General features: G+C 45.8%; 1 protein-coding gene across 6 annotated transcripts in view; it reads left to right on the top strand.

Moving 5' to 3' along the window:
* Positions 1-20,665, top strand: part of GRIA1 (glutamate ionotropic receptor AMPA type subunit 1) — a 278,435-nt gene that overhangs the window by 231,305 nt on the left and 26,465 nt on the right. For all 6 annotated transcript variants that reach the window (XR_014473354.1, XM_083181740.1, XM_083181737.1 and 3 more), the window contains exons 11-13: positions 2,783-3,153; positions 15,506-15,704; positions 18,673-18,920. Coding sequence is in view for 5 of the 6 variants with exons in the window: in XM_083181740.1 (XP_083037866.1) it covers positions 2,783-3,153; positions 15,506-15,704; positions 18,673-18,920 (818 nt within the window). In the remaining variant the exon portion in view is untranslated. The remainder of the gene's footprint in view (positions 1-2,782; positions 3,154-15,505; positions 15,705-18,672; positions 18,921-20,665) is intronic.

Genomic DNA, 20,665 nt, shown 5'->3' with positions numbered 1-20,665 from the left:
GTGGCGATTCGCGTCACACCCCCCGCAACCCCCCCTCCGGCGATTCGCGGCACCCCGGCACCCCCCCCTCCCGCAATTCGCGGCAACCCCCCACCGGAACCCCCATGAACCCCGCTCTCCCGCGATTCGCGGCACCCACCCCCCGCAACCCCCCCCCCCTCCCGCAAATCGCGGCACCCCCCGCGATTCGCGGCAGCCCCAGGATTAAATGGCACATGCAAAACACTGGCACGGCTATGGTCGACAATGAAAAAGGTTGACATGAGTTTTTGAAGATTTATTTCATTTTTTGAATGTTTTCATATTCATTGTCATGTGTCAACATGGACACCAATGAAGTGGCACACTTATGTCAACATTTACATGTGTTGACCTTTCTGTGTTGATTTTTTCTTGTGGCGATTCGCGTCACACCCCCCCGCAACCCCCCCTCCCGCGATTCGCGGCACCCCCCTTGACCCCCCACCTCCCGCAATTCGCGGCAACCCCCCACCGGAACCCGTGAACCCCGCCCTCCCGCGATTCGCGGCACCCACCCCTGCGACCCCCCCTCCCGCAATTCGCGGCACCCCCCGTGATTCGCGGCAGCTCCAGAATTAAATTGCACATGGAAAACACTGACATGGCTATTGTCGACAATGAAAAAGGTTGACATGAGTTTTTGAAGGTTTTTTTTTCATTTTTTGAATATTTTCATATTCATTCTCATGTGTCGACATGGACACCAATGAAGTGCCACACTTATGTCAACATTTACATGTGTTGACCTTTCTGTGTTGATTTTTTCTTGTGGCAATTTGCGTCACACACCCCCCACAACCCCCACTCCCGCGATTCACGGCACACACACACACACCTCCCCCGCGATTCTCGGCACCCCACCCCGTGAGCCCCCCTTCCGTGATTCACGGCACACCCCCGCGACCCCCCCTCCCATGATTCGCCGCAACCCCCGCCCCGTAACCCCCCCTCCCGCGATTCGCGGCACCCACCCCTGCGACCCCCCCTCCCGCAATTCGCGGCACCCCCCCGCGATTCGCGGCAGCTCCAGAATTAAATTGCACATGGAAAACACTGACATGGCTATGGTCGACAATGAAAAAGGTTGACATGAGTTTTTGAATTTTTTTTTTTCATTTTTTGAATGTTTTCATATTCATTCTCATGTGTCGACATGGACACCAATGAAGTGCCACACTTATGTCAACATTTACATGTGTTGACCTTTCGGTCTTGATTTTTTCTTGTGGCGATTCGCGTCACACCCCCCCACCCCCCCCGTAACCCCCAATCCCGCGATTCACGGCGCACACACACCCCCCCCCTCCACGATTCTCGGCACCCCACCCCGTGACCCCCCCTCCCGTGATTCACGGCACACCCCCCGCGACCCCCCCTACCATGATTCGCCGCAACCCCCGCCCCCGTAACCCCCCTCCCGCGATTTGCGGCAACCCACCCCGCGACCCCCCTCCCGCGATTCTCTGCAATCCCTCCCCTCCCGCGATTCGCAGCATCCACCCCCCCACAACCCCCCCTCCTGCAATTCGCGGCACCCCCCGCGACCCCCCCTCCTGCAATACAGGGCATCTTTCATACAATTCTAACCATATTTCTCATATACAAACGTTCACAAATTAAGGGGGCGCAGCCCCTTACGACGGTGTGAAGAGCGCCCGTAGGGCGCGATGAATCACCTAGTCTTACAATAATCAGCTACAAGTCAAAGCTCAGCGGATTACTTATGTCCCTTTTTCTGTGCTCCTAAATGAGCCAAATATGACCACTAATTAAGCCTGATTCAGATATGTACATTAAGTCGATTTTAACGTACATCTCCGATGTTTGCAGGTCATCACATATGCACAGGAAGATCTGGGACTGCAGTGTTGCTCGCAGTGCCCCAAAAAGAAAAAAACGGAACATGATTGACATGCTGCTGGCATTTGGGGACAGCGTTCTTGGGCACTGATGCACTGATCCCGGCAGTGTAATTTCACTGGACATCCTATGTAACCTGAAGGTTACTCACATGTCTGATATTCACTCAGATGACCCGATGCTGCATCTTCAGATGCAGAAGCAAATCACAGAAGCCAACAGTGGGCGTTTTCTTACTTAAGACATACCATACCTCCCAACTTTTTGTACCGTGTAATTGGGGCTTCTGCCCATGCCTGTTGCATGTGCCAAAAAAAACAGAGGGAAGGTGGCTTCATGGGAATGCCACAATCAGGAGCCATGCCTACTGTTTGCATCACTATGGGTGCATGACCAGCTGCTGGCAATCCCCCTGCCCCTCTCTTCCAGTGAATAGACGCTGTTCGCATGTGCACATGATCTATACACTGATCAGAAAGGGTGGTTTTGCAGGAGCAGTCGCTGCTCTCCAGGAGGGATACCCCTTTTTCCGGGGGGCCGGGCGGGGGACCCAAGTTCCGGGACCCTCACGGCCATTCCGGGAGGGTAGGCAACCCTGGGTAAGCTTGAGATGCCGTCTGCACATTTTGCCTAATGTCATAGAGCAGTACGGGAATAGCGCCCGCCTCAGAATCAGCCTCAAAACACTAAAGAGAAAAAGGTTGTTATTATTAAATTATATTTTGTGGAGAATACAGTTTTATTCTAGATATAGTTCCCTTTAACAACATTCTATCTATGGAATAGAAACCTGTGATAGTGATAATTGTGTTTTATCAGTGTCAGCTACAAAATGATTTGGCCCAATTCTGCTCCACTCCTTGTCTGGCACAATGAGAATTACTTGTCTTTTTGTCTACAGAGAGCGGATCTGGCCGTCGCACCTTTGACAATCACACTGGTCCGTGAAGAAGTTATTGACTTTTCCAAACCATTCATGAGCTTGGGTATATCCATCATGATCAAGAAACCGCAGAAATCCAAACCGGGTGTTTTCTCATTCTTGGATCCTCTTGCATATGAGATCTGGATGTGTATAGTCTTTGCCTATATTGGAGTTAGCGTGGTTCTCTTTTTGGTCAGTCGATTCAGCCCATATGAGTGGCACAATGAAGAATATGAAGAAGGAAGAGACCCACCCACCACAGACCATTCTAATGAATTTGGAATATTTAACAGTCTATGGTTCTCCTTGGGTGCCTTCATGCAACAAGGGTGCGACATTTCCCCCAGGTGAGTCTGAAAAATGTGCATTTATTGGGTCCTTATGTAAACTACAACAGAGGCACTAATGGGCAGGGATAAGGTTAGGCTGCGGGGGTGTTAGTTTTAGGCACTAATAGGCAGGGATAAGGCAAGGCTGCGGGAAGGAGGGGGGTAGTTATTCACTATGTTTATGCTGTTTACCGGACGAAGGGGTGTAAACCACCCCGAAACGTTGTAATAATAAATTTCATCACTTTGAACATTTCCTGAAGTGCCGTGCGTTGGAGTTTCTTTAACCCCTGCTATTAGGGGGCAACCATTTTGTGATGGTCATTTTTCATTAGCACTGCAGAAGAAGACGGAGCCAGGAGGAGATCTGCTCTGCGGGTCCCTGAATTCGGCGGCAGTGGCATGCGGAGGGGTAAGGGGGTGTTTAACTTTACTTGGGCGGGCGAGGGGGAGGGGGGGAGGCGCTGCTGAAATCGACGAGGCAGGAGGGATTGGAGATTCCTGCTGTGGTCCCTCCTAGATACATTCAGGGATACTCAAAATTTGCAGCTAATTTTTGGGGGTAATAGTCGCAAATATTATATGATAAACCCCTTAGTTTGTAAAACTTTGCTGTTAAAACTTTTTGACCCATATTACCTGCCTTTTAGTCATACATCCCAACTGTCTAGATTTTTGTGGGATCGTCTTGCTTTTTTGGAATGCCCGTGATTTGAAAGTTATGCCCCTGGCCGCTAGGCCACGTCCCCAAATTTTTAGAGTGTGCAGATGTCCCGGTCTACTAAATTCAAAGTTGGAGGGTATATTTTACTCACTGATAATGAGCCCATGGCTGTGTATGTTTGGGGGGGGGGGGTGGGAAGGGAAATGGGCTGCCGAACGAACTTCATGTTTGGGGTCGTGGCCAGCGCGTTATTTCCAGCATTGCACAATGGTGTGCGGGGCTACAGTGACAACATTTGGTCCCACAGATGGGGGCCCCTAAAACTGGGGGGGTGAGGTAATATATCCCCCACTCTGCATTCGGCATCATGATGTCACATGCTCAGGAGTGCAAAGGGAGGAGGGAGAGACGTTACATGGCTCACCTGTGAACCACGGGTGGCAGGACACTGTCTGCGGGCACGGTGCACCGTGCAACCCATTTGGCTCCCTAAGCCTTTGACAGTGCATATACACTTAGTGCTCCCTAAACTGCAGCCTAATACCTCCCAAATGTCCCGATTACTGCAGGACAGTCCCCCTAATTGGAGACTGTCCCGCCGTCCCTCCTGCGTGTCGCAGTGTCCCACGGTTGGAGGGTTAATGTATAGATGGTCGACAGTGTCTAGTCAACCACTAATGATCAAAAATGAGTAGGTTGAAACCTAAGAATGGTCGACATACACTAGGTCAATATTGACAGAAGGTTGATACAAGAAAAAGGTTGAAATGAACATGGCCGACACAGCTAAAAGGTCGGTGTCTATGTTGACATACATCAACATGGACACTGTATAAGTGTACCGGGTCCCCTCGCATGGCTTTCTGCACTCTACATGCTTTGTGAACTATACCTCACTGTGCTTGGCACACTATTATAATCTAACAATACTGTATGCACACTTGTATCAGGAAGTAAGAACAAGTATGGCCACCTTTACTTTTACACTTACACAGTCAGATGCATCCATACATCTTTCATACGACTTAACTAAAATAATGACTCGGACAACAGAAGTTGGCGGGAAAAGGGGTCAGCTTTTATTTAATTAAGCTAAATGATTATTTAGTTGTCCCTCATCTATCCATGGTGACGGGGAGAAGAACTGGTCTTTATAAAATTGTAAAAACCATAAAAATATTTACCATAAAAATATTATCAAAATAAATTAGTTTTCCAAAAGAGGGCCATCTGCCCTCATGGCCAAGGATCACCCTTCTGCCACTATACTTGACCATCAAACAACTTGTGAGGGAAATGCTCATTGCCCTTCCCTTGCGGTGAGAAATTGCAAATAATAATAAAATGGGGCCACCTGCCCATCCTAACACAACTTGAGGCAATAGCTCAACTAAAGTGGCTTAAGGGCCCACCTGGACAGGTGATGTCCCTAACCGAAACTGTAAACCAATCCCAGCCACTTTCTCCAATGGTGCTATCCCCCCCAGGGAAAATCTACAAATATTCTAACACCCGTTCTGAAACTGTCCGCTAACAAAAAGCTGACACAACATAAGCCCTAAACTACCTGAACCAACTAGGGAGGGTGGGTGGGTAACGATCAAAAGCGAAGAGGCCAGAAACGTCCAGAATCTCCCGTGTTCCCTATCAAACTACCCACCCCCTCAACCAAAATTTACCAATCTGGCTAGGCACCAACCAATTGTCCCTCCTCCAACAAATAGCTTAACCCCTAGCTGTCCGTCTATATCCTGATGCATGTAAGCACGGACTGGAAAGTTTGTCACTTCAGGTACCTAAAGGGGTATGGATCGACCCAAGAAAGGTCAACACTATTTAGGTTGACAGGGATTGAAAGTCGACAGGGTCCTTAGGTCGACTAATGGAAGGGGGTCGGCATGAACTACCGCCTGTTCTGGAACCACAGTGGAAAAAAACCCTGTGTCGACCTTCTGCATTATTGACCTTCCACCGGTCGACCTAGGGACCCTGACGACCTTCAGTCCTGTCGACCTTCTGCCCGTTGACGTTCTGGTATCGTCCTAAGGAGTGTTGACCTTTCTTGGGCCGACCTAACGACTGCATCCCACTCAAAGTACCCCCATGATCTTTACCCAAACAGTTAATCTAGGTCAGGCATGTCCAACCTGCGGCCCTCCAGATGTGCTAAAACTACACATCCCAGCATGCCTTGCCACAATTTGGCTATTAGGGAATGCTAGAATGATGGCAATGCATGCTGGGATGTGTAGTTTTAGCACATCTGGAGGGCCGCAGGTTGGACATGCCTGATCTTGGTCATCGGACTAACATTAAAGACATTATTATTAATGTAGTACATACTAACTTCTTTTCATATACCGTAACTTGCAGGAATTTTTCAGCCGCTGCACTTTTGTCATAACACTGCTGAGGAAGTAACACCAGCCTATAGTTCTCCTTAATTATTGGGTGAATGCTGGCAATGTTACAAATTCTTGAGCTCCCACAGAGACCTCTAATAATGTTTGTGTGAATACCCTGGAAATATGCACACAGTGTCTGCAGATGGCCCAATACTGAATCTATACTCTGCAGGGAATGTTCAGTACTTCTCTTGCCTTTTGCTAAATTGTTTTTAAAGGAATGGAGTACCCCTCTGCGCAGACCTACACAGACCTCGGTGCAGACAAAGAGTCAGCGCAGCGTGGGCAGCCGCAGTGAAAGCCTCTCTCACCCACTTGCATGCATAAACATGCATGCTAAACCTAATCACTATGTCTTACCCCTGCACTAAGGGGCACAGTGTTAATTAAATCTCAGTCTGCTGAAGAGAATATGACTCTCAGACATTGCGAGAGCCGCAGGGCTTCTGGATTTTATGTATTTGTAAAGGTCACCTCCTGATGAGGGATTTGGTGCTGAGATAGAGTTAGACAGTTGTGGAGAGATGAGGAAGGAATCAGTCATACCTTAAAGGGGATAAATGTATTCAGGCTTCCTAACCAAGATGGCGCAGTCTTGCACTTGGTAGTTTATTGCTCAAAAAAAAAGAAGTAAACCCTTCAAAAGATAAGAAACTTTATTTAAAAATGAAAAAAAAAAAAAAGACTGTAAATTTACTAAGATGGGAGTTCTATTAAATATGGGGTGTTGAATAATAGCAACCAATCAGCTTCTGCGTTTTCTATTTTTTTTAGCAACTTCTAGAAGATAATAGATAGAATCTGAGTGGTTGATATGGGCAACATCCCTTCTTCAATAGAACTCCCAATATAGTAGATGTAACCCATTATTTCCAAGGTGACATCTTTATTCAATATAAAGATGCACCTTGTGACACAAATGTAGATATTGCAATATATCTGGGTTTGGCGAAAACCCAGAATGGTCCAGACCACGGAACGCCAGATTGTGTCTGTGCAGAAAACTCTGCCGCTGTGGAGAATGTTGTGGTCATCCCTGTCCAGGGGGTGTCCTCTCCTAAAGGTGGGTGTGACAGTTGTCTCCAGATTATTACGGTAGGAGTCGCTTTAATCTCTTTCTCCGCATCTCCTTGGTGACGGCTGTCACAGATGGGACACCCCATGGATGGGGACAGGCAGGACGTGCACTACAAGCTTCGGAGTGGCAGAGGTTGCTGCATGGAGCTGGTCTGGCCCAGACCGTTCCAGTTTTACCTAATCCCCTCAATCGATCAAAGTATTTTTATCTCTCCTCTCCCATCCTGCGTGTGATGAAGCCGACCAATGCACCATTTTCTTGGCGTCCATGGTCTTTCTTTCAATGGAACCTTATCTCTTATATATTGGTGCAGAAGAGGTTCCGCAATAAATTATGTCACTGTGACACTCCTATAACCAGCCCATGAGAAAGCTTTTTTTGCATCACTGCATAAATGTCTGAATTAAGACCACAGTTGCAAGCAACCCCTGTCAAAATCCATACGCTGGTAAAATGGTTATGTATCCATAGCAACCAGGGCCAGACTGGTCATCTGCATCTTCTGGGACATGTATTTTAAGGGTTGGTTTGACCTGTTGCACAGGAGGGGAGATAGATTGTAAGTGGATATGAGACACGGCCCCCTCTAGTACAAATTTTTGTTGGAGATATATCTAGGGGTGTGCTACCACCGACAACTTAATTAAGACTTTAATAGGAGGAAAGAAAACGGGTTGTCTTATGGTGGTGCACCATTTATAGAGAATGGAGTCATAAAATATACCTTTTATTATTTTTATTTAAAATGAAGAACACGAAATATGACATACAACATATAACATAGACACAAGTGAAAACAGTGTGATTCTTTAAAAAGCACGTGCGAGTTCCAGAAGCAATTCCCTATATTTTATTATTTCAGTGACACTTTATATTTTCTCCTTCAGGTTTTTACAAAAATAATTGAGGAATAATATGTGTCAATTTTAGAATAGTTTTTGTGTTTTTAATGCGTTCTTTTTTTCAGCAGCCAAAATACAGCTACCTGAATGCGATAGTGAGCACTTGTTAGCTTGCAACGGACTGCAACTCAATTAGCAGGATATCTGTATTTTACAGCTTATTGTATAGCTTTATAATAGATACAATTGTGCTACATTGAGATCTCAGTAGTTGGGTGTTGTCACTTGTAGATTTCGTCTGGAGTCACTACCTATGGTGAGTGCTGCAGAACGGATAGGTAAGTAGTCACCTCTCAAGGTATATATACTAGAATAGAAGTGTGGACAACACCACACGCGTTGTGCTGTATTCTAAGCCAATCAATCTGTAGTCCCTCTCTGCGCCGTATAGATATGTTAGCGGTCGCAGGGGGATGCTAGAACAGACGCGGCTTTAAGTGCCCTCTATAGTGGGCATACAATTCCCCAGAAAGGGCAGCGTGATAGTGTGAAGCTATCGGAGGTGGTCAGTGAACCCCCGTGCTGCAGACCCAGAACGCTGGTCGTTTAGCAGCTAGCGGGGAGACCGTGTCTGCTCCGTCGGAGTGCAGCTAACAGCGTACACTCCCTGTCCAGGGACAAGTGCCGCAGTAAAGGTGCCTTGCGTCTGACAGTCCAACCCTGTGCCACTACCAGCTGGTGCTACTGCTGGGGTGGTCTTAGGGTGACTGCAGGCGAGCGGCTACTAATACATTAGAGTCCTAAAAAGGACTGATAAATACATTCGCATAAACACAAAAAAAGGGATGGGGTATTGCAGGAGGAACGTGCGCACGGCTGGGTCGGCCGGCGTACGCTTCGTAGGTCTTCCTCAGGGCAACCGGTATAGGTGCCCAGGTGGGGTTTATAAGGCTGATTCTAATTTAAATGGTCCAATAGTAGTGTAGTGTGTTACAGAGGTCCCGCCCCTGCTATCGCGCACCAATTACTCCAGAGTGTGTAACCCTTTGGGTGATTATCAATCTCCCATATGACTGCCCATGTATGTAATTGGACAACCGTATTGTTTCCTGATACAGCGCATGTATTGGTTTGATATTCATCTCCATATTATAGCACATCAATCATGATTGGCTACCCCCTAATTGGATTTCCAGTATGTTTGGGCTAAAATGTGCCAGTGTGTCAATATGCTGTGCATGTCGACTAAGTGTGTAACACTGTGATGCATAGCTGGGTTGATGATCCGAATAAGTCCAACTTTGCTTGTGTTTAGCTTATATTTATTGCTTATAGTTTATTTGGACAATGGTGTTTATCTCCATTTCCTATTGTAGCGCATCAATGATTTAAAGTAGGTATCCTTGAGGTGATTATCAATGTCCCATGCTAGGGTTGTAGATTACACATGTCTATTGTTGTAAGGTCTAGTATTATTACACCATATGCATATAATGACATTCATTATTCTCCTTACAGTAGATTTGCAGTGTGTTCGGGCTAAGTTGCACCAATGTGTCAACCTGCGGTATATGTCGACTAAAGGGGTGGATCCAAATTCCGTGGGTTGATCCTTGTAGGTACAATTCTGTGTGTCATTGAAGCAATTTTATATTTATTTCTTGTTTGATTATAGAGTTGTGTTTACCACCAGTATCTGTTGTGGCGTATTGTCATTTAGAAGTAGGTATCCCTTTGGGTAGTTATAGGTGTCCCATACTAGTATGTCTATTGAGATTTTATATTCATAATTGTAATGTATGCATATAATTTCAATTTATTCTCCTTTAAATAAATTCGCATTGTGTTTTAGGCTAAGAAGCACCCGTGTGTCAACATGCACATGTCGACTAGGGAAGTGGATGAGTTAATATGTAACTCAGTGAATTATTATTGTGAGTACGATGAGGGACTGATCCCTTTGGGTTGTAGTGTCATGTCGTTGGTATGGTGTGTCGACATACGTGAGGTCCCGTGTAGGGAATCATATGTATATGGCTGTTCCGTGTGTCAGCCTCTAAGAGGCTGACACACGGAACAGCCATATACATATGATTCCCTACACGGGACCTCACGTATGTCGACACACCATACCAACGACATGACACTACAACCCAAAGGGATCAGTCCCTCATCGTACTCACAATAATAATTCACTGAGTTACATATTAACTCATCCACTTCCCTAGTCGACATGTGCATGTTGACACACGGGTGCTTCTTAGCCTAAAACACAATGCGAATTTATTTAAAGGAGAATAAATTAAAATTATATGCATACATTACAATTATGAATATAAAATCTCAATAGACATACTAGTATGGGACACCTATAACTACCCAAAGGGATACCTACTTCTAAATGACAATACGCCACAACAGATACTGGTGGTAAACACAACTCTATAATCAAACAAGAAATAAATATAAAATTGCTTCAATGACACACAGAATTGTACCTACAAGGATCAACCCACGGAATTTGGATCCACCCCTTTAGTCGACATATACCGCAGGTTGACACATTGGTGCAACTTAGCCCGAACACACTGCAAATCTACTGTAAGGAGAATAATGAATGTCATTATATGCATATGGTGTAATAATACTAGACCTTACAACAATAGACATGTGTAATCTACAACCCTAGCATGGGACATTGATAATCACCTCAAGGATACCTACTTTAAATCATTGATGCGCTACAATAGGAAATGGAGATAAACACCATTGTCCAAATAAACTATAAGCAATAAATATAAGCTAAACACAAGCAAAGTTGGACTTATTCGGATCATCAACCCAGCTATGCATCACAGTGTTACACACTTAGTCGACATGCACAGCATATTGACACACTGGCACATTTTAGCCCAAACATACTGGAAATCCAATTAGGGGGTAGCCAATCATGATTGATGTGCTATAATATGGAGATGAATATCAAACCAATACATGCGCTGTATCAGGAAACAATACGGTTGTCCAATTACATACATGGGCAGTCATATGGGAGATTGATAATCACCCAAAGGGTTACACACTCTGGAGTAATTGGTGCGCGATAGCAGGGGCGGGACCTCTGTAACACACTACACTACTATTGGACCATTTAAATTAGAATCAGCCTTATAAACCCCACCTGGGCACCTATACCGGTTGCCCTGAGGAAGACCTACGAAGCGTACGCCGGCCGACCCAGCCGTGCGCACGTTCCTCCTGCAATACCCCATCCCTTTTTTTGTGTTTATGCGAATGTATTTATCAGTCCTTTTTAGGACTCTAATGTATTAGTAGCCGCTCGCCTGCAGTCACCCTAAGACCACCCCAGCAGTAGCACCAGCTGGTAGTGGCACAGGGTTGGACTGTCAGACGCAAGGCACCTTTACTGCGGCACTTGTCCCTGGACAGGGAGTGTACGCTGTTAGCTGCACTCCGACGGAGCAGACACGGTCTCCCCGCTAGCTGCTAAACGACCAGCGTTCTGGGTCTGCAGCACGGGGGTTCACTGACCACCTCCGATAGCTTCACACTATCACGCTGCCCTTTCTGGGGAATTGTATGCCCACTATAGAGGGCACTTAAAGCCGCGTCTGTTCTAGCATCCCCCTGCGACCGCTAACATATCTATACGGCGCAGAGAGGGACTACAGATTGATTGGCTTAGAATACAGCACAACGCGTGTGGTGTTGTCCACACTTCTATTCTAGTATATATACCTTGAGAGGTGACTACTTACCTATCCGTTCTGCAGCACTCACCATAGGTAGTGACTCCAGACGAAATCTACAAGTGACAACACCCAACTACTGAGATCTCAATGTAGCACAATTGTATCTATTATAAAGCTATACAATAAGCTGTAAAATACAGATATCCTGCTAATTGAGTTGCAGTCCGTTGCAAGCTAACAAGTGCTCACTATCGCATTCAGGTAGCTGTATTTTGGCTGCTGAAAAAAAGAACGCATTAAAAACACAAAAACTATTCTAAAATTGACACATATTATTCCTCAATTATTTTTGTAAAAACCTGAAGGAGAAAATATAAAGTGTCACTGAAATAATAAAATATAGGGAATTGCTTCTGGAACTCGCACGTGCTTTTTAAAGAATCACACTGTTTTCACTTGTGTCTATGTTATATGTTGTATGTCATATTTCGTGTTCTTCATTTTAAATAAAAATAATAAAAGGTATATTTTATGACTCCATTCTCTATAAATGGTGCACCACCATAAGACAACCCGTTTTCTTTCCTCCTATTAAAATCTTCTGGGACATCACAGAAGGGCCAGTGGCCCTATAGGCTGGTCTTGCAACAGCAGGGGCTGGCCAGGCAGCTCAGCCTTCCAACTCTCTGCTCAGCCACTTGACCTCCCTCCGTCCAACCTGTAAACAGGGTATGCCATGAGGCCAAGTCCCATGACTAATAGCAAGCCTCCGTGAGCAATAACCACGACGCCCCTATTGTGCACACACAGTGACAATCCGACTCCTTATTTTATAAGACACAGCCTTAATTATTATTTTTAAATTCTGATTTTAAAAGAAGATTTTAGAACAATTTAAGGCCCATACCCGCTGGGCAACTTTGAGCTGAAAGTCGCTCAAAACAGCAGGTTTGAGTGGCTTTCAGCTCAAAGCTGCCCAGTGTGTATGGCCCGGCGATGAGCGGTGAATGCTGCTGCCAAACATCGTGGCTGGATCACTTCTGGTGTCACCGCAGCCTGTTGTTGGAAAGTGACTGGACACACATACTTATAGCAGTCATCTTCCAAGCTCATTTACCAAGATAACCGATAATTATCCAATTGTTTTGGAACAGATTCCTATTGGCCATTATGTTTCAGTTCATATCATAAGTGCAGCAATATTAGTCCAGCACATATTGGCTGCAGTGTTGCAGTGTGTCCAGCATAATACTGGACTATTCTGTGTTCTCATCTGGCTTGGAGTTAAATGAATAACTTTTTTTAACTAATGTCAGTATGGGGGGGATGCTCTAACATACGCACCCCCTTACCGCTGCACATCGCTGGCTCGCAGACCTAATTATCGCATATGCTCTAACATATGCGATAATTATGGCAAAGGACAGCTTAACTTGCGTTAAGAGCTGTCATTTGCGATCTTGCCGACTATGTGCTGCGGGTCCCGGCGGCTCCCCCCTCCCTCCATTACCCGTGGCTGCTGCTGCATGTGTGTGGGCTCTCCTCCTCCTCCCTGCACCCGGAAGAGGATACTGTGCAGGGAGGAGGTCATAGGTCCAGGCAGCAGGTGCTATTGTGATAGGAAACAGGAAAAGTGCAGAACCCCTGTAAAACTTCCAAGGGATACTTACAAATAATGGGTATTATTTTCCACAAAATGTGTAAATATATACACTTAAAACATAACAGTAACGTGTGGGTAAAATTGGAAGAGGCAGGATCCACTCATAGCTCACACCGGATTCAGTAATGAATCCCGGCGGTCGGGATCCCGGCGTTCAGAATCCCGACGCCGGAATCCCGACAGCCAAAATCCCGACAAGGGGGGAACGTGGATCGCCCCCCCTTGCGGGCCCGGTGCCTCGCTACGCTCGGCACACTAATTTATTCTCCCTCCAGGGGTGTCGTGGACACCCACGGAGGGAGAATGTGTCGGGATTTCGGCGGTCGGGATTCCGGCGTCGGGATTCTGAATGCCGGGATCCCGACAGCCTGGATTTTAACTGCATCCCCTCACACCGTGTCTGAGGCTGTGCATGCAGTCTACATGTTCAGCTGAACCCAATTGGAAATGGCTGGAGGTCAGGGGGGTGCCATGAGGGAAAGGATAACAGGGCAAAGGGGAGAAGAGGTGAGGAGAGTGGCTTATTTATAATGTGAGTGGTGCATACGGGTCCCTGAGTCACAGACGGGCCCACACTACAGCCAATTTTTATTTTTTTAAACAACTTTTTTAGTCAAAGCATCAGATCAGTGTAAAATACATTACTGTATCTTGGGGTACAGTCATCAACTAGGGAGTCAAAATACATAAATTGGGGGTACACATTTATCAATAAGTTTTTGATAATGAACATATACAATAGTATTTTCGGCAGTAAAAAAAAGTTATTCCAGGACTAGCGGAGGATCATTGAGTAATGTCCGTTCTTCGTACCAACGGGTATTCCGGAAAAAATAGTAGATTGTCCGTTTAGTTGACAGAGGCAGCGTTTCCATATAGCTGCTCCAAGTAGCAAAGAACTGTTTGGTGCGTGAATCCTTTTGGAGGGAGGCCTCCAACCAGTCACACCCAATTTTTAAATACCCCTCCGGAGTCCGGCGAGGATGACAGCAGCACTGCTGTAACCACGGAAAAATGGCTGATGCAACATTTTGGCAGAGCTCTACGCATGCACAGTACAGTCTGAGCGCTTCAGTGCTTAGACTCTATTGTCTACTCTATTGCGCTGGGCTGTCTGGAGCTGTTGCCGCCAGAGAAGTGGGGACCGAATGGAGGAGGCTGCGCACAGGCCTCCTCCTATCTTAAAGCACCCCTGGGGGAGAAACATATGAAGTGGGAGGTGAGGGCACATGCTGGTCACAGAGGAGAGGTCAATCAATGTTATTGATCACACACTGTAGGGAATGGAGCTGATTGCTGGGGAAAGGTGGGCTCTGGAGGCAGGCAGAGAAGAGCCATGAGGAAGGTGGAGGAGGGGCAGCCAGAAAAGGTATTATCTTTGTCCTGACACTGCCCATCTTAACTGCAACTGCAACATGTGCAGAGATAGTTAGATTTGGGTGACGAATTTTGTTTCTGTCCAGAATAAATACTGTCTGCTTTATTTGTACAATTTAGATTTCAGTTTGAACACACAACACCCAAATCTAACTCTCTCTCTCTAACTCTCTCTGCACATGTTACATCTGCCACACCTGCAGTGCACATGGTTTTGTCCATTTGAGAAAAAAATCTGCATTGCGATCAAGTGTGACTTAGGCTTAGGCCCATAGTAATTGTGGCTGAGATGAATGCAGAAAGATGCCACTATTATTGTTTTTCATCTCTTGCATAACTGTATGCACCCAGTTAGGAAGTGTGCAGGGAACAAATGACTTGTATCCAATCAGATCATTGCTATGTTCTCAGCAGCCATGAGAATATTAGTAGCAAAACTGTGTCAGTGAGCACATCATGCTACAGGGCATTTTCATGAAGGCAATGGAGGCAACTATGGGGCCCCACATTTATTGTATAGTGGAAGGGGATCAGGGGAGTTTTAATCTGAGCATTAATTAAAACTGATGTGGAAACTTCTTGATGCATAAACATAATCAGCTGTCAAATCTCTGGTTCTTCCCTCCAGGTCTCTCTCAGGTCGCATTGTGGGTGGTGTCTGGTGGTTCTTCACCCTCATCATCATTTCCTCTTATACTGCAAATCTAGCAGCTTTTTTGACGGTTGAGAGGATGGTGTCACCTATTGAGAGTGCCGATGACTTGGCCAAACAGACAGAGATCGCATATGGGACTCTAGATTCTGGATCCACTAAAGAATTTTTTAAGGTTAGCTGAATTCTTTCTCTTCTCAGCAGTGCTTGGTCATTTTGTGGGAGAAGATCATGCTTGAGGAGTTTTCCTTTCCTATTGCAATCATCAAGCCAATGCAATGATCTAGCCAAGCATAACCTAGGTCCGGAATTATTTCCAGGACATACATCCAACATTAAGGCCCTAAATAATATGGTTGGTATGCCTACCTGTGGTATCCATATTCACCACTTTGGGAATATAAACCATCACTGCAAATAGGGATAAGTGAAAGAAGAACATGATGACAGTATACAGCAGCTTTCAGAGTCAATGCTGGACATACCATGTACATTACACATGGGCTGTATCATTGGGCCACTCATATTAACTTTCATGTGTGACATGTAGTAGCCTTAAAAAAACACACACACACTTGTTACCTACCCCATGGTTAGAATATGGCAATCTGCATGTGTAAGTAATGTTCCCTTCCTGAGGTGAGTGACAGGTGTGTGAGGTTTAAAGGCTAAGGCATACATAGATTGGTAGAAGCTGATTGGTTAGTACTCTCGGTACTCTTTACTTAGAACGGCGCCCACAATTTTGATCGTGGGCATCGTTAGTAAAAAATCTCGGGCATCTCGGGCATTGAATGCACTAAAAAATCGGGTGCGATTCGACCGACGAGATGCCCGCGATTTCCCATAGGGAACAATGTTAAATGTCTCAATTGACCCAATTTTCCTGTTCAATGCCTCAATTGACCCGATTTTTCCATAGGAAACAATGTTAAATGGGCCACAGAGGCCAAATAGGCACCCTGAAGTGTATAATGGCCACCCGAATTGTTAACGCCACCCCACGATCAACGTCAACCCGAAGCGTGGCGAGCGCAGCGAGCCCACGAGGGGCGGCGGTATGCGTCCTACGACCTTTTCATACCCCCACTATCCACGTCGGCGTGGAGTTGAGAATAGAAAGTGTGGCGAGCGCAGTGAGCCACCGAGCCCGAAGCGTGGCGAGCGCAGCGAGCCCCGCGTGGGGACGCGGACAGCTGTGAAGCCCGCGAGGGGACGCGGATACCTGTGAAGGTATCCGCGTCCCCTCGCGGGGCTCGCTGCGCTCGCCACACTTCGGGCTCGGTGGCTCGCTGCGCTCGCCACACTTTCTATTCTCAACTCCACGCCGACGTGGATAGTGGGGGTATGAAAATGTCGTAGAACGCGTACCGCCGCCTCTCGCGGGCTCGCTGCACTCGCCACGCTTCGGGTTGACGTTGATCGTGGGGTGGCGTTAACAATTCGGGTGGCCATTATACACTTCAGGGGGCCTATTTGGCCTCTGTGGCCCATTTAACATTGTTTGCTATGGAAAAATTGGGTCAATTGAGGCATTGAACAGGAAAATCGGGTCAATTGAGACATTTAACATTGTTCCCTATGGGAAATCTCAGGCATCTCGTCGGTCGCATCGCACCCGATTTTTTAGTGCATTCAATGCCCGAGATGGCCATGATGGGTGCCCTTCTAAGTAAAGAGTACCGTACTCTCCACCTAATCGCTCTCTAATACCCCTTTCACATCGCAACTAATTACCTGGTACAAGCTGGTTTGACCCGCTAATTAGTACCATGTGAAATGGGTTACCGTGTCCAGAAAACGGGTAGCAACACGGCAAAACGAACCGGTAAAAAAGTGGAGTCCTTACCAATTCATTGCCGTGTTGCTTGGCGGTGTGAACGGGTTAAACAGGTTGAGCGACCTGTTTCCCATTCACACTATGGAGGAGGCAGCGCTTGGAGCAGTGCCAGCTCTAAGCACTGCCTCCTCCCCTGACCCCGATGACGTGCCGACTACCCGCCGCCCCCCTGGATGACGACAGCGAACCAGCAATAATGCCGGTTCGCCGTGGGGATGTGAACATCTCAAAATGCAGGTTCAAGCCAGGACTGACCTGTTTCAAAGTCCCGGTACGAACCACATTTTGCAATGTGAAAGCAGTATTAGCTTTGCTAAATATTCACCATAATCCTACTTTAGGTTTAAATAGTTTATCCTTCAACTGTAAGTAACATGCAGTGCAGTGGCAGAACTTGTTGGTGGTGATAATTTGGGCCCACCCCAACCCAAGTTCACAATATTCAACACTGCAGTGGGTGACAAGGATAGGCAGAGCATGGCAGGGAAAAATGAAGGGCGTAACTACCATAGGTGCAGGGGGTGCTGCTGCTATGGGGCCCAGAGCTAAAGGGGGCCCACCTCCCTTGTGTAAGTTACATGTGTTATATACATTTATCACTATTGGTTGGTATATACAGTAAGGGCCTTTACACGGTTTTAATACAGATATCTAGTTAGGCCCCTGGGAAAAACAGTGGCCGACAGGAAGAGGGTGGCAGGGGCAGCAGTGGGCCCCTTAGTCTTCGAGGGCCCCAGTGCACTGCATCTGCTACACCAATGGTAGTTATGCTTTTGATGCAGTGCTTTAAGGCATTTTGTGCCCTGTTATCTTACTAACCTTGAATCTTCTATGTACAGTTACTTTAATTGTTAAGAAGCTGCAACATTTGCCAACAATTAGTATGTAAAACTGACTTATTTCCTGCTTCTTTTTCTTACATTTCTGCGACCCATCAGAAAACTGTGATTTTTTTTGGTATTCATAATTAATCCTTACTTACAGTATTATACGTAGCGTGCGTCCTCTCTGTCATAAAGTGACCCCCAAATAACAATTTTCGCAACTTGTCTCATGTTTCCAAGATTTCAAAGTGTTTTGTACCTAATTTGTGTTCCCAAGCTCAGTTTCTGCTTGAAGAAGCATTTGGATAAGGGACTCTATCGTTAGACTCTATCTGATAATGGCCTAATAACGAGATATTATATTCTCCTAACAGGCACCTTTTCATAGAAACAAGTCAATTCCGGACAAAAGCAACCCCATGTATCTGCTGAGTTATATTTTTTGCCAAGTCCTCTCCTCTGATATTCTGTTTTCCTAGAGATCGAAAATTGCCGTCTTTGAAAAGATGTGGACATATATGCGCTCAGCCGAACCCTCTGTGTTTGTCAAGACAACGGAGGACGGAATGAACCGAGTTAGAAAGTCTAAAGGAAAATATGCCTATCTCTTGGAGTCCACCATGAATGAGTATATTGAGCAGAGAAAACCATGTGACACAATGAAAGTGGGAGGTAACTTGGATTCCAAGGGCTATGGCATTGCCACCCCCAAGGGGTCACCTCTGAGGTAAGTAACTGAGCTGTGCCCAATTGTGCATTTATTTTGCTCTTTGGCTGTATACCCAGGGGTACATGGAACAACAACAACAACTCTCCTTTAAGAAACCATCACACCATCTCTTTGTGTCATTTATGCCATCCATCTGCTTGGTGTCATTTCATTCTGTGACAACATTACTCTGTGTCAAAATGGACAGTAAATTAGATATCGTAGGTAAGATAATCAGCTAAACGTGACCAACAAGAGATTTCGGAATTAGTCAGGGACAGGGCTAAACTGGTTGCAGGGAAAAGTGGCTAGGCGGGCAGTGAAGGGGAATTGGCAAGCCTGGCAGGTCAACCACAGGGGGCGGCACATGATCAGTGAAGCAGAATTGAAAACCCAAAAGGCATTCACATTGTTGGCCAGATGCACTAAGCTTCAAAAGTGATAAAATGGAGAGTGATAAACAGCCAGCCAATCAGCTCCTACCTGCCATGTCACAGACTGTGTTTGAAAAATGTCAGGCAGGAGCTGATTGGTTGGCTGTTTATCACTCTCCGTTTGATCACTTTTGAAGCTTAGTGCATCTGGCCCCGAGGGTGTTGGGCTCTGCATGTACTCAGAAGGGCAGTGTGAGGTCATTCAGGGAGTATATTGCAGTCCTGTGCACTGGTAGCCCTGTCTGATATACAGTATCCAGTGAAGCTTCATTGGATATGGTCATTGGATTGTGTGCATCTGTAATTGATGGCATGATGAAATGTTAATCCAGAGTAGAATCCAGAACAATCTAGTTCTCCCTGTCTGATATATGTGGCCTGGTCGTTGCATATTATGCATCTGTAATTGATGGCATGATGAAATGTTGATGCAGAGTAGAATCCAGAACAATCTAGTTCTCCCTGTCTGATATATGTGGCCTGGTCGTTGCATATTATGCATCTGTAATTGATGGCATGATGAAATGTTGATCCAGTGTAGAATCCAGACCAGTCTAGTTCTCCCTGTCTGATATATGTGGCCTGGTCGTTGCATATTATGCCTCTGTAATTAATGGCATGATGAAATGTTGATCCAGAGTAGAATCCAGACCAGTCTAGTTCTCCCTGTCTGATATATGTGGCCTGGTCGTTGCATATTATGCCTCTGTATTTGGTGGCATAATGAAATGTTGAACCAGAGTAGAATCCAGTTGCTATTTTACCCTATGTGAGTTTAACTTGGAAATTAAAGAAAATAGATTGTTCTGCGTTCTTCTAGATCAGAGATTTCTGAGCAGAGAGTAGACAGTTAAACGTAATGGAATGATGACTACTGTATGTAAGTGTGAGCTCCATAATAGACCAGCTGACTAGAAAGAATGGGATATAACATCACTTTATTTTCCACCAATAAATGATTAATTGAGAGGAAAGATTTTTGTAGAAAATAACAATACAGAAAGAATCTGTAAACAAATATTTAAGGAAAAATTGACCATGCTGGTTGCAATCTAATCATTTGACACAACCACCAAAAACTGCACCAGCAGTCATACTCATTACACTTACAGTATAGATGATTGTATATTGGCCCTTATTCTGATTCACTTGCAAAGGCAAATTCCTTCTCAAATGGACAAAACCATGTGCACTGCAGGGAGAGCAGATGTAACTTGTGCAGAGAGAGTTAGATTTGGGTGGGGTTTTACTTCAAATCGAGATCTATATTGCAGTGTAAACATAAAGCAGTCAGTATGTTCCCTGCACAGAAACAAAATAACTCCCCAA

This window comes from Crinia signifera, chromosome 4, assembly GCF_055691185.1.
Source record: "Crinia signifera chromosome 4, ASM5569118v1, whole genome shotgun sequence".
NCBI lineage: Eukaryota > Metazoa > Chordata > Amphibia > Anura > Myobatrachidae > Crinia > Crinia signifera.
The sequence above is the reverse complement of the archived record's forward strand: the minus strand, read 5'-3'. Positions and strand labels throughout refer to the sequence as shown.